The sequence below is a fragment of the Lemur catta genome, chromosome 9 (genome assembly GCF_020740605.2).
Source record: "Lemur catta isolate mLemCat1 chromosome 9, mLemCat1.pri, whole genome shotgun sequence".
NCBI lineage: Eukaryota > Metazoa > Chordata > Mammalia > Primates > Lemuridae > Lemur > Lemur catta.
In genome coordinates, this window is record NC_059136.1 from 94,396,494 (window position 1) to 94,411,997 (window position 15,504).

The window sequence follows — 15,504 nt, forward strand, 5'->3', positions numbered from 1 at the left end:
TTTAAAACACCTAAAAGAGAAGAGACTAATTAAAACTGTTTGGAAAACAGTTTTAAAATGCTTTATTTAGCATTTATTTCTATTCAAAATAAATTCGACTTTACCATAGATATTTTTTTAATGAAATATTAAATAATAATGATATAACATTAAATGTAATTTGCATACCAAAGTTTACCCATTTTGTGTTTAATTCATCCCAAGGTCAGTGTGTCTTTCTGAATAAATGAGATAGCAATAAATTTCTCTCCAAAATATTTTGTTTATTACTTGAGAGATTGTGATGCTGTATACTTAATGATTGGTAGTTTTTCTTCATTTGGCCATCATGAAAATTGCCCTTCAGTGGCCTATTTTCAAGGGCTTGATGATTTTCTCTACCAATTTTTACTTCATTATTTCACCAATACCTTATTTGTTGGTCTCTTTTGTTTTTAGACTATATAAACATACTGAAGATTCAATAGGCATGTAACAAAGATTGCCTTTCTGTATTATGTTGTTGAGCATCAAAGTGGTTTCACAGAAGGACATGGAAGAAAGCACAGACTTTGAAATAGACACTTGAGGATATACATCACTGGCATATAAGGCTGCTGTTGGCAAAGATCACCAATGACATGCTTGTTATGAGGCTAATGTGTTGTCATTTTAATACTACATCCATATTTACATACCTACAAATTTTTTGTGAGCACTTACTCTGCCAGACATAATGTACGTTAACTCCTTTAAACCTCATAACATAATAGATAAATTCTATATGCTATCTCCATTTTACCCATGAGGAAACTGAGGCACAGAGAGTTTGTTATTTGCCCAAGGTGTACTAGGAAGCAGAGCCAGGCTACAACCTCAAACATCTGGCTCTTAAGTCCTATGCTCTGTGCTGTGTAAGTCTGCCCCAGTTTGGGGATTTGAGGCCAAAAGTCATGGTATTCAGCAGGTATACAAACAGGAACCATATGCCTTTGATGTATCACGTTCTCAGTGTTTACTCATTACAACTAAAGCTCCTGCCAATTAATACACCTTTCATATCCTCTTGTTGTTTTACATGAAGCAATATGATACTTTAGCACTCCACATGTACATATCTGCAGAGACTCCATCTGTGTAGACCACTATTGTACATTGTCTTTAAAACAGTGATACAAAAATTTAGTGGTGTCATTTATAGTACTTTTGAGAATATATATCTCCCTCCTATATATACACCCCCTATGTTTCAAGATGTAGATTGTAAAGAATTTGAATTTATTTATATTTCAGGAGACATCGTTTATTTTAGATAAATTCAAATGCTAAACTTATAGCAGAATATATAATTTTGAGTTATTTTAAAATATGCACATATGGTTCAGAGGTAGTAAAATATATAGTTCCTGTTTTAATGTTGTAACTTAATAATATATTTTATTAGGGTAAGTGATACTTTTTCAAAAATTGATTTTTCTTTATCCTATTCTTTAGTGACATAAATAAAAAGGCATTTGTGTGCATATTTGGATTTTGTATTGGTGTCAGGTCAGTATTGTTTTTTTTAAAGAATCTCTATAGGAATTTAAGAGACGGAGCCTTGCTGTGTTGCCCAGGCTGGACACATACTTCTAGGCTCAGGTGATCTTCCCACCTCAGCCTCTCAAGTAGGTGGGACTGCAGGCGCACACTATTTTAATAATAAAAATGTTCACTGTAGAAAGTATAGCAAAACTACAAGGAAAAATATAAGGAAGAAAATAATCACCTAAAATTTATCATACAAGTGAGTTCTGTTAAAATTATGGTCTGTTTATCATTTTTACATATATGTGGTAGACTAGTATTTGTCATGTCAGCAAGCCTTCATAAATAAGACTTTTAATGATAGGCATGAAATTCTATTCCTATAAGTAATTTAATTAGTTACCTGTTATTGAACAGTAATCTGTTTATAATTTTTAAACTATTTTAAATAAATACCTTTGTACAGGACTCTACCCAATGTTTTCTATTTTGAAGTTAAATTTTACCCTCATACTGTGTATATTATAAGTGCTTTATGATTTTTCAAAAAATTCTGCGGTTCTTAATGTTCTGTGCAACATATTGCCTGCACTACATTAAGAAACATTAATTGATGTTCCTTTTTTGTTTTTTGGAGACAGAGTCTCACTCTGTGGCCCTGGCTAGAGTGCCGTGGTGTCAGGCAACCTCAAACTCCTGGGCTTAAGCAATCCTGCTGCCTTAGCCTCCCAAGTAGCTGGGACTACAAGCATGCACCACCATGCTCGGCTAAATTTTTCCTATATATTTTTAGTTGTCCAGATAATTTCTTTCTATTTTTTAGTAGAGACAGGGTCTCACTCTTGCTCAGGCTGGTCTCAAACTCCTGATGTTGAGCGATCCTCCTGCCTCGGCCTCCCAGAGTGCTAGGATTACAGGCTTGAGCCACCGTGCCCGGCCTGATGTTTCTTAAGTACCTATATTTCTAGGTAGTTTGCTTGATGATGGGTTGATGCAGTCCTTATCCTCATTGGATAATCCTCAAAGTTGCTTACACTCTTTAAAGTATAAAAATTTCGGCTCATATTTCAAAAGACATTTCTGGAAAATATGAATAGCATTTTAAAAAGCTGGACCGTTAATATTTAGTGATTTCCCCTGAAAATTAATATGAGGAAGAGTCCTAAATAAGATATCTAGGTGTTTTTGAGAGAAGTAAAAACTTTGCATTTTAGCACAACTGTAAAGGTAATTAGCACCATAACTTTTACTTCAGAGAAATAAGGAATATTTTATTTTGGGACTTTTACTTGCCTGTTTTTTCTTGTTTTCTTGTGTATGTGTGTGTCGTGTGTGTGTTATTGTGGTTTTGTTTTACAAGAGAATTTAATTTACTTCATTATCTGAAAATAATGCTTATGCATACTTATCACCAACATTTTAACATCAATTTATTGGCAATATAAAATTTTGGGGAAATGCAGTGGTTTGATTAATCAGGTAGTCTGATCATATGGTTTATTATTTATATTAAATGAGTTACTGATTTTAAAGAAATAGACCACAATAGCACAAACTCTAAACTTTATTTTACATAATATTTTATTATATTTTAAAGAAATGGACATTCCCTTTTAGTCAATGTGGTTTAACGTAGCTTAAACCACATGAAGTAAAACAAAGTTGTTTTTGGAAAATTAAATTAGGGTATCAAGACAACATCCCTCTTTACTTCAGTTGGGTAAGAGTTTCCTTTTACTTCTGTCCTTCATACTGTGAAGGAGTCAGACTGCCTGAGGTCAAAACCAGGCTCTCCCCAGTTACTGACTGGGTGACCTTGGGCAAGTTACTTAGCTTTTCTTTCTTCCTTTCCTCCCTTCTCTTCCCCTTATGCAAGAATTATGATTTTTAAAAAATTCAGTTTCAATGAAATCTAGATTTACAGAAAAGATACAAAATAGTTCCAAGAGTTCCCATACTTCATCCAGCTTCCCTTTGTGTTAACTTCTTATGTATAACCATTGTAAAATTTTCAAATTCACTATTGTATAATTGTATACAATGGTATAATACTGTTAACTACAGATTCATCTCAAATTTTACAGTTTTCCCACCAGTGTTCTTTTTTTGCATTTAGTTGTCACGTTTCCTGCAGTCTATGGCAGTTCCTTATTATTTATTTATTTATTTATTTATTTATTTATTTATTTATTTATTTATTTATTTATTTATTTATGTTTCTATCTTATCTGTCTATCCATCCATCCATGCAGCCCATGACTTTGGCCCTTTTGAAGAGTACTGGTCAGTTATTTTGTAGATTATCTCTCAACTTTGATTTGATGTTTTCCATAATTAGATTGAGATTATGCGTTTTTTGCAGGAATACTGCAAAAATGTTGACGTGTTCTTCTCAGTACATTATATAGCAGAGGGTTCATGATACTGATGTTTCTTACTACTGGTGTGGTATTAACTTTGATCATTTGATTAAGGAGGTATCAGGTTTCTCTGTTGTAAAGTTACTATTTTTTTATATTGTAATTTATAAGTGTGTAGGGGAAACAACTTTAAAACTATGTAAATAAGCTTCTCCTCAGACAAGATATTTAACTTTTCTGAACCTCATTTTCTTCTTCTATAAAGTGGGTTGTTACAAGGATTCAGTAAAATTTCATGTAAAGCATTTAGCATAATTTCTATTACATACTAAGTTTCAATAAATGTTAGCTATCGTAATTATAGAGCATCTTTCTTCAATAATTTGGATAATTTAAAATATATCTTCTGCCTCTTGATTATTCTTATTAAGTGCTCAAAATAAAGATTTAGGTTATCTAAGTTTTGACTATTATTCCTAGCATGAAATGCATTCTGCCATCCAGTACACTTGGATGTGTATACCGTGTCACGAAAAGTATCTGGTTGACCCTTGAACAATAGAGGGTCAGGGGCCCTGTGTAGTCAAAATGTGTGTGTAACTTTTGATTCCTGCAAAACTTAACTGCTAATAGCCTCCTGTTGCTTGGAAGCCTTACCAATACATAAATAATTGGTTAACATATTTTGTATGTTATATATATCATATACTGTCTTCTCATAATAAAGTAAGCTAGAGAAGAGAAAATGTTAAGAAAATCATAATGAAGAGAAAATATATTTACTATTCATTAAGTGGAAGTGGGTCATCATAAAGGTCTTCATTCTCCTTGTCTTCACACTTAGTAGACTGAGGAAGAGGAGGGGCTGATCTTGGCTGTCTTGGGTGGCAGAGGCGAAAGAAGATCCTCATAGAAGTGGACTCGCACAGTTCAGAACTGTGTTGCTTAAGGGTAAACTTGAAAACTTGAAAATCACGGATGTAGGTTAGCATGTATAGTTGTCCCTGGTATCTTTGGGAATTGGTTCTGATATCTCCTACAGATTTGGGTATCTATGGATGCTAGGGTCCCTCATATTAATAAAAATGGCATAGTATTTGTATATGGCCTACACACATCCTCCCATATACTTTAAATCATATCTAGATTACTTAATAATACCTAATACAATGTAAATGCTATATAAATAGTTGTTATACTGCATTGTTTAGGGCATAATGACAAAGTCTGTACATGTTCAGTACAGATATAATTTTTTTTCCAAATATTTTTGATCCTCGGTTGAATCCACAGATGCAGAACCATGGATACAGAGGGCTGACTGTACATACCTGTGGCTGGATGTGTGGTATGCAGCAAGAATACACATTTTAAAGTTAGGCAAATATGGATTTGCATCCTGGCTTCACTGTGTGGCCTTGGGTAGGACATATGGATTTTTCACACTTAAATTTCTTCATCTGTGGAAGGTTTTTGTGAGGATTTTGTGATAATTATTAGGTGTTCAATACTTGTGCATCTGTTATAATCATTGGGCATTTATGTTTCCTGATCACTCACACCCTTAGGCCATTTTTAAGTTGGATTTTTTTTCTTACTAATTTATTATTTTGAGAACTAGAAGATGAATCATTTGTGGGCGAGAGGTACTGTTACCAGCCTGGGCCCTTGGGCTACGTAATAGAAATTAAAAAGAGATCCAAACAGGAGTCACAGGCAAAGCTTTATTGGGAGACAGCACAAAAGAAAAAGTCCTGAGGGGAGTTCAGGGAGAGTTTCTTTAAGGATGCTTTAGGTGGCAAAAGGGTGACGTGTAAGCATGTTTATAGGTGGAGATTTTTTGCATCTGCACAGTTCTATTACATGCTTCTTTGTGCATTGTATGTCTCATTAGCATGTTAAATCTCCACCCCTGGGCATAATTTTGAGCATTAAAATGAGATTATAATAAGGAAAGTCAGGATAAGGTCAGTATGGGGGTCTGTTCTGGCTTGAGGATAGTTTTGGTTTCTCTGCAGCCAGGTGTCTTATCAGCTTACTTCAGTATCTTGTTCCAGTGGTCCTGAAAAATAATACTCACAAGACAAATGGTTTAGCGCTTTTCTTATGTGGGTACGGGCTACATTCTGGCAATTAGGAAACTGTTTGCTTTAGCAGTTAATCAGGCCAGATTACGTGGACTTCCATAGTCAGTGGTAAGGGACCTGACCAAGTCCTGTCTCTATGCTGTCTCAGTATTACGAGCTGTGAACCTGGAAATGTAAGCAGAAGACAGGTTATACAGAATCTTGAACGCTATGCTTAGGAATTGGGACTTTATCTTGTAGATGTTTTTTAGTTCTATTTGCTGTCCTGAGGAAGATCCAAAAGGGTGGCATCCTTGTTAATTTTCCATAATGTGTAGGTATATGGGCTAAGAAATAGATTTTTGGTGACAAATTTAGACAGGATCTATCTCTTGGGAGATTATTATTATCTGAATTATGATACTGATGTCTAAAGCCAGAAGGCAACTAACTCATTTACGTAATCTTTGCTGTGGAGAGGAACTACTTGTGCTCCATGTGACCTTCACATCCTTTCCCTGTAGTCTAAGTTACATGAGAAACTGAAAAATTGGGAAGTGCTTATTGAGTATGGGGTCAGAGCAGGGGTAATAAGTAAGTTTGTGCTTAATGGTATCAAATAAGAGAGCCATGTTCACCAGAAAATAGGGCTGTTCTTGTTAATGGGGCCAAATAAAATCTGCAGATTGAGGCTTTTTAAGAGGTCAGTGGTCAGATGCACAGCAGCAGTAATTGCCTTTATGACTGCTTTCCCTGAGCCTCTCTTGCTCATCAGATCCCCCTAGGGTTGGTGTACTAGAGGCAGGAGTTGGCAGGGCTGCACTTTGAAACTGACACTGGGCAGGGGAAGGGAGTAACAGACTTGGGAGAGTTTTTGGAGATAAAAGGCACAGAACTTGATGACAAAGCGAGTATAGAGTCTAAGGGAGGAGGAGTTAAAATGCAGTGAGATTTCTACTGCTGGACAGGGAAACATGGGGCAGGCAGTAATCCAAGTAAAGGTAGCTACATGAGCAGAAGCACAAAGGTGGGAAAGTATACTCTGTTAATTCATATCATACATGAAATCTAATGTCACTTGTTAGGCAATTGGGACTTAAGGGGCCTTGAAAATGTTGGACTAGTGTGGTAATGCACCAATGCTTTCTCAGCAGGGAGCTGTATGATCAAATTTGCTTTAAGAGTGACACAAATAATATTTGGGTTTAGTGTTTACTGGTAAACTCAGTTTAATGTTAACTCAGTTAATGTAAACTGAGTTTAATGTTATGCCTGTAAAGATAGAACCTCAGTAATGTTCTGTATAGAATCCTTCAAAGGAGTATTTATCTCTCACGAAATTTATCTGATGGGACAATTGATCCTTGTGGTAACCTCAGACAACCTCAGTGATTGTTCTGTAGAGTTTAAAGTAAATTGAATTACTTGAACTAGAATTAGGCAATTGGAAAGAAATGTCACAGTGTGAAGACATACAAAATCTTGAAATATCATTACACTTAATTTTTCAAAACATTGTCTTTAGTCAACTTGTGATACTACCAAGTAGTTTATTCCTTCAATACTAGAATCATAGTTACCATACTTAATTTAATCTGTTTGTTGTAGACCTTATAAACTACTTTAAAAATGAATTTACTGCCCTAAAATTTATTAATTTATTTATTTTTGTGGGGTTTTTTTGGGACAGGGTCTCATTCGGTTGCCTGGGCTAGAGTGCAGTGGTGTCATCATAGCTCACTGCAACTTCAAATTGTTGGGCTCAAGCTATCCTCCTGTCTCAGCCTCCTGAGTAGCCGGGACTATAGGCCTTTGCCACCAGGCCCAGCTAATTTAAAAAAAAAAAATTTTTTTTGTAGACACAGGATCTCCCTATTTATTACTCTGGGTTCACGTGCTGCTCCTGCCTCAGCCTCCGTAAGTGCTAGGATTATAGGCATAAGCCACCATGCCTGGCCCTCCTATTCTAAAATTGAGATTGAAGCCTTTATTATCTGTGTTTATTTCTTAGTAAGTCAGACAGGGAAAAACTTAAGGAAAGAAACAGACTAATATTTTTAGACTTCCATATTCCTTACTCATGTCTTCCATGTGAGTGGCAGGCTTTCTTGGGACAGGTGTTCCACGTGGTGGGTATTTGGCCCTAGAAACTTACTTTCCTTTTCCACCACAGTCAATATTTTCTTCCTTTCTATCCTTTCTTTTTATTTGGGTTTAATTCTGCCCTTAGTCTCTGGATGCTTGCTTTTTTCTTTTAGTCGGACCAGCAGAGGCCATGGTCTGTGATGGTGTTCCTGCCAGTGGTAAGATGGGAAGGAAATGTGGATCTTACAGCTACTGCCATGATCACCATTATTATCTGTTCCTCAGAATATCCTCAGAGATCAAATATCAGAATAGTTTACTGTGAGGCGTAGGTGGATCATACTTAAATCTTTTATGTTTCCCACGATCCTCTAACAGCACCAGGATTGCTGTGAGAAACGTGTTGCCATTGGTAGCTGGAGGAGGAGAAAAAAGGAAAGCCAGGAAGCTAGCCTGGAACTGGGCATGTGTTAGCAGGCAGCCTCCAGAGATCATTCACTCCCCGTGTCCACCACTCTTTTTATCCTGTCATTTGCTTCTCTTGCTTACAGAGACTTGGAATAGGGTGTGGCAGAAGGTACGGGGAAGGGATGGCCTGAGTCTCTAATCTCACTTCTACTACAGGAGAGATTTTCTTGACGTCCAGTTCAAATCTCTGATCACAGTTTTTTCCCACGTGTAATAAGATTCAACAAAATCATTTTTGTTTTTTCATGACTAGAATGAAGGAATTTCTAACATAATTTAAATATATAAAAATGAGTCTTATGTTTGTGAATGAAATACACGTTTGCAGCATTATTAATATTACATTATCCATGTATGTAGTATAGTTTAAATGGTATTTTATTTTGTATTGGGTCACTAAGTTTTCCTGTTTTTATTAGTGAATTATTTTGTGACTCACTTTAAAATTCATCCTAGGTCATATTATCTCAGGAAAAACAAAATTATAACTTAGTTCATGACTCTTGCCACTTTCCTTTCTCTGTTCATTTCCTTACCCCTTTCATAACCTGCTTGTAACTAGTAGAATCTTGGACTCCTGTGGAACCTATTCTATATCAAGCTTACAACAAAGGATCCAGATTGTTCTAAGAAGCTAGCAGTTTCAAAAGTGTGTTTGATGGCTCAGAGTTGTGTGATTCCTTGGACAACTTTGACTAATATATAATCTTTAGCTCTCATTCAAGTTTATAGACTTTCTGTTTGGCTCTTTTTTAATTTTTCCATCTCTCTGCTGAAATTCTTAATCTGATTTTGCATGTATGTGCCTTCTCCATTAGATCCTTTAACTTACAAATCAAAGTTATTTTACAGTTCCCATTTGATTTTCATCATTTGGGTCTGGTTCTGTTGATTGCTTTATCTCTTGACAATGGATTTTTTTTCTTGCTGTTTTGTATGTCTTATCATTTTTTATTGATTTCTAGGCATTACGTATAAAAAAAACAGTAGTGATTGAGGTAAATAGTATTTGTAACTGAAAATTAGCACTCCTCTTCTGTCAGGCCATCAGCGGTCAGTTGGGAGTTGATTCAATCTCTTGAGTAGTTGAAGTGAGTTTGGGTTTTATTGTTGCTGTAGTTACCTTTAGTTCAGCACAGACTTGAAACTCCTGCTATTTTGTGCACAGTATAGGGCTTGTAGTACCAGGGGGTTTTTCTTGGTGTTTCTGCTCCACCCTCAGTCCTGTATGCCTCTCTGCCATAGAAGGGGTCTCTTTTCATGCTCCTGCCCCAACCCCAAGAAAGTTCACCTTTGCTTATAACTGCGTGTGAGGGTGCAGTGGGAACCAGGGGTGGGGGGTTACTTTTCAGTGTTCCTGGTTTAGCTACAATCTTATTAGCCCCCATATTCTTGGGGTTCAAGGATGAGCCTTTTCAGGATTCCTTTCTTCCCTGTAGCAGGCAAACTTTGTCTTGTATAGGTGGGGGTTTTGTGATGGGAGCAAGTTTCCTGCCCTTCCCTCCAGCAGTAGATCTCTACTTTATGTCATTTGGGGACCCTGGTGCCCACCTTTTGCCTCCCAGCAGCAGATATTTTGCTTCTACCCCTTCCCTAGGAATAGTAGACTCTTGCCTGATGGTGGGATGATGGAGGAGTGTGTGGGGGTTGGTGGTGGAGTTCTGTCCCCCCCAGCATCAGGTGCATATGCCCTTTTCTTAGAGGGGGTGGAAAGGTTTCCTGCACCTCTCCCGGATATATGACGGGTTTTGCTTTTATGAAAGAAACTTCCAGGAAATGAGTGGGGTTTTGTTCTCTCAACCACTATCAGAGGCTGTCTTTGGTCTCCTGCCTCACCTCTAATTTTTCCTGTGAGGCTTGTGGAGAAGAGTTGGAGAATGAGTGTGTCTGAGGCTCCCAGGGATTCTACACTTAATGCTAGCCCACACTTGGCCTTGACGTATTTGTTGACATTTCAGTTCTTTCCGTATTCACTTTTATGGCGTCTGCCTCTTCCTCCCATACTCAGTTTTTTCCTTTCCTTAGAGGACCTTGTCACCCTTTGGAATTTAGTTTACCTGTTTGCTTGTGATCTCCGCTCTCTGACGTGCTCAAAAAAAGTTAGAATTTTGTAGGCTAACTATCCTTTTCTCATCTTTAGGGTAGGAGTAATGTTCTCTTGTGGTTGCAGAGTTTATTTTAGTTCCCTCCTTTTCTATATTTTTAACCCCTTCCTCTAACAGCTCAAAACCTGGGTCATATCATCCTTAATATGTAGACTTATTTGATCAATTCCCCTGTATGTAACTAATCTCCCATCATTGCCACCATCTCCTACCACTCATGGGTGCCCTCTTTTCCCCACTTGTGCTCTGACATCCTGGGCCAGGCCACCACCCTGCATGGTGCCCTCCCCACCTGCTCAGGCTGTGGTGCCCCACACCGGGCCACCTCTCCACACAGGTGCCTGCTTTGCTCTGGCCCACCTTAATGGCTGTAGGACTGATTTGTTCGTGAAAGAGAAGGAGAAAGAGAGAGGAAAGAAAGGAGAAAAAGGGAAGGGAACCAGGAAGACTGATGTACTTGTGTAAGAAAAGACAGAGCTTCTGAGTTACTGACCATCCTTTAGTGTAAATAAACTTATAAATGTATTTTAAATGTCTGCATTTTGTTTTTCAAACAGGTTATGAAGTTCATGGAATGGAAAAAATACCAGAAGGACCAGCACTTATAATTTTTTATCATGGAGCTATTCCCATAGATTTTTACTACTTCATGGCTAAAGTTTTAATTCACAAAGGCAGAACTTGCCGAGTAGTAGCTGATCACTTTGTCTTTAAAATTCCAGGTAAACTTTCACTGTAGATAGTGATATAAAGATGTTTAATTAACACGACCAAATTATATGGTAGTCTGTTTTGAGCTCTTTAGTATCATTTGAAAAGCTTTTTGCCTTTTTAGGGTATAACACACTTGAAACTCTAATTTTGGAATATCTTCTTGGCTCTGTCAAAAAGAAAAAAATAAATAAATAAGTATAATTTTTTAAAAAAGTAAAAAAAATATTTTGAGAATATCTAATTATCCTGTTTAGGTAATATATCTAAGAATAAAAACATTATGGCCAAAAATGTTATCTAATTTATTTCTTTATTAGCAAGTATTTAGTCATTATTTTTGTAAGTTACATCCTTATATGTAAATAACTTTTATTTACATCCTTATATGTACATAAATTGTAATTTTTGCCGATTTATATTTTGGTGTAGAAGGTAGTTGATTTTTCACATGCTGAATTTTTCCACGAGATACTGATTTTTACAGGTTAATTTTGCTGTAATTAGAGTTTGATAACTGTCAGTTTGATAGGAAATCAAAATTAGTAAAAACAATTTAGGATATATTTTGTCTTCATATAATGATATAATACTGTTACTACCCTGAAGAGTGTGTGCATACATTATGTCTCTTATACTAGACTTGCCCAGTAGACATATAACTCTAAGATTTAAGATTACATTCTTTTTAATCTGTTCATAAAGGCCTGTATCTTTTTAAAAAAATTAACCAAATTTTTTCAAACATGATAGAGTTTTACAAAAATCATTCTTGAATTCATTGGGATTAAATCTCACCTTCTGTCACTAAATCACCAGAAACAAGCCAAGAAAGTTGATAGTATGTTCTCTGGAATAAAAGCAAAAGCCAAACCATCAACCAGACAAACACAAACCGGGCAGTGAATTAAGTAATGATCTACTTCGATGCCTTCCATAAACATGGTTGATGTTTTGGGTATCCTTGTATTATTAAAAAGCCACTTGTCCTTTGTGTATAAACTAAATTGGCTATAAGGTCTTCCTTTAAAAAGTAACATGGTCACTGTATAGAAGATTTGGAAACTAGAGAATGAAAGAACATCATTATAATCTTACCATCCTGAAATAGTTACTTTGATTTGTTTGCTTCTTTTTTAATTTGCATATTTTCACATATTCAGACAATTTTGTTATTTGTTTTAAGATTTAATACTAGCATTAACATTTTACATTAATTTACATGTTTTATAAGGAGCAGTTTAGTGTATGACCAAAATGTTAACTAATTTTCTCATATGGAGCATTAGGTTACTTCCATTATGTTTCCTTTTTATAAATAATAAAATGTGAATATTTTTAGCATTTGACTTTTTCAAAAAATTTCGCCTTTTATAATCTTTTTAATATTTTGACATGATTACCTTAAGTCTTTCATTGCTTTCTGAAGGTATAAAATCATTATAATTCGTAGTGCAAGAGAGATTTTATATTTTGTCTTGTAATTAATGAAACCTCCCCTGTTCATTCATTCATTATGAGAATGCATCTAGTTTTAATCAGTGAGCTCTTAATATAACATAGACTGAAAATTGTTTTAATTTAATATTTATAATCTTGGATCAGATCTTTAAACCAGTGAGAAGTTTGATTGGTCTGCCTAGTTTTTAACATCCATTCCTCTATTTTCCAGTCTCAAGGAGAAATGTATTACTAATATCAGTCCTCTAAAGTTCCAGTGTAGGTTTAATTAAAATATTTGGTTACTGACAGGATTCTTTCATCCATAAATAGTTGTAATTTGAAAAGCTGTATAATATGAAGACTTAGAATTAGCTGTTCTTGAGTCAAACAACCTTATTTTATTAAAATCTGTTGATGTTTGCTATTATTAATTTTTACAAATTTAATTATAGAATTAAGATCATCTAACTTTGAATTTCAATAGGTTTTATTATGGTCTTACCAGTTTTGATAGGGCTAAGTATGGTCAGATTCACCTTGTCTTGAGTGATTTTCTTTCTTATAGGGCTAATGGAAGATTAGATTTGTAATTGCTAATGGTATATCATTTCTGATTGCTCTAATAAATACTTTAGACAATGTTTGGCCATGAGATGCAGTTGAAGGAACTTTGGACTAGGCATACCTGGACTGGAATCTCTGCCCTGCTACTTCCTAGGTGTGTGACTTTGAGCAAGCTGTTTACTCTGTGAGCTTAAGTTTCTTCATCTGTAAAATGGGGAGAAGAATCCCTGTTTTCCAAGATTTCTTGTGAGTTTTAATGTTAAGTAGCCAGAGTAGTAGGTGATCAGTGAGGAGGTGATCAATAGTAGGTAATAAGTAAGATGTAGCTATTACTTAACCAGCAATATTAATCTTATGTTAACCTTAAGAGTTTTTGTTGATTTTTAAAAATAAGAGTTTACTGAGTTAAGTATAGGTAGTATTAATAAATTATGTAGGTTGTGAAGATTTTTGCTCTTCAAGAATTGAACAAGACGTACTTAAGATACATCTGCATACTCGTTTTTTACAGGGTTTAGTTTATTACTTGATGTGTTTTGTGCTCTACATGGACCAAGAGAAAAATGTGTTGAAATTCTGAAGAGTGGTCACTTGTTAGCTATTTCACCAGGTGGAGTTCGAGAAGCACTACTTAGTGATGAAACCTACAACATCATATGGGGTAATCGTAAAGGCTTCGCTCAGGTTGCAATTGATGCAAAAGTGGTGAGTTGTATAAAATTAATTACTAATGTGAAGCTTAGTGAAATTTAAAATAAATACTTAAATAGTGAGCCAAGGTATATAAGAACTTAGATGCTTTCATTGCAATACTTTCAAAATTAGTATATATAACTATTTATAAGGTGCCAATAGAGAAATATTTCTTGTGCATGGGAATCCATCTTTAAAAAAATCAACCTGGAAATTTGGCAAATATCCATCAAAGTTTTATTTTACATTTCAAAATCCAGCTTCTGACCAGGCATGGTGGCTCATGTCTGTAATCCCAGCACTTTGGGAGGCTGAGATGGGAGGATTGCTTGAGGCCAAGTGTTTGGGACCAGCCTGGGCAACATAGTGAGACCCTGTCTCTATAAAAAAAGTTTTTTTATATTAGCTAAGCATGGTGGCGCATGCTTGAATTCCCAGCTACTTGGGAGGCTGAGGCAGGAGGATCGCTGCTTGAGTCTAGGAGTTTGAGATTGCAGTGAGCTATGATTGCACCATTCCACTCCATGCACTCCAGCCTGCATGACAGAGCAAGACTCTGTCTCTTAAAAGAAAAAAAAATCAGCTTCTTTTCATTAGATTTGTAATTTTGTACAAATAACTTTGTATTCCTTCAGGTATACTTTTCATTATAAGTATAATCAGTCCAATTCTATGTTTTTGAATTTTTTGTTATGATTGAGTTGGCATATTTCAGTGGTGGTTGTTGGTTTTATTATATTAATAGTTGCGTTATCTGTGACCAATTTTTATAACAATAGGACTCAACATAACATATGACCCCTATTGTTTTTCATCAGCAAATGCAGTCACCTATCTAATAATGTGAATAAAGATAAGAAATAGATATTGGTGTAATTTAGATATTTTTAAAAGACTTTATAAATGAATTTGTCAATAAAATTAAATGTTCCTCTGGGATACATTATAATTATCTACTTTGTAGACTGGAGGATGTGAATGCCATTTTGTTCTTTTCTTTCGCTTTTGAAAAGTATTTCTCAGCTTTTTGGTCTCCACATCGTACTTTATCCTGTGAAATACTTATCTATTACTTATGGAATTTTTCCCCTTTGTTTTCTGTTTCTTTTTATTTTAGATTGTTAGGGGAAAAAAATCACAGTATGTTTGATAGAGTATTGTTGTTTTTCCAATTAGTTAGAGACTGCTGCCAGTAACTTTCACATTTCAAGGTTTTTGTGTTCCCATTGCTGCCACATGAAAAGACCAGTCTACACTCCTAGTTTGCCCATCCTGCAAGTACAGACTGCTAATTAAAAGGAAAAGATTATGGATGACTCATTCTAACCCAAGAGCAATATTTGAAGAAGAATGGATGTTTTCTCTTTACTTTTTAATTGCAAAGTTTACAACATAAAATACATTGACCTCTGTTTTATACATATGTTTATGTAACTCTTAGAAGTTATTACTATAGTACTTTAATAATAAGATCCTACTACAAGTTAATGTATTTGCCCATTT

General features: G+C 35.4%; 1 protein-coding gene across 5 annotated transcripts in view; it reads left to right on the forward strand.

Annotated features, from left to right (window-relative positions):
- The window catches only part of TMEM68 (transmembrane protein 68), a 39,638-nt gene that overhangs the window by 9,677 nt on the left and 14,457 nt on the right, over positions 1-15,504 (forward strand). For 4 of the 5 annotated variants that reach the window (XR_006737188.1, XM_045560820.1, XM_045560822.1 and 1 more), the window contains 2 exons: positions 11,148-11,312; positions 13,820-14,013. The exons of the other annotated variant lie outside the window; for it this stretch is intronic. Coding sequence is in view for 3 of the 4 variants with exons in the window: in XM_045560820.1 (XP_045416776.1) it covers positions 11,148-11,312; positions 13,820-14,013 (359 nt within the window). In the remaining variant the exon portion in view is untranslated. The remainder of the gene's footprint in view (positions 1-11,147; positions 11,313-13,819; positions 14,014-15,504) is intronic. 5 annotated transcript variants of the gene reach the window in all.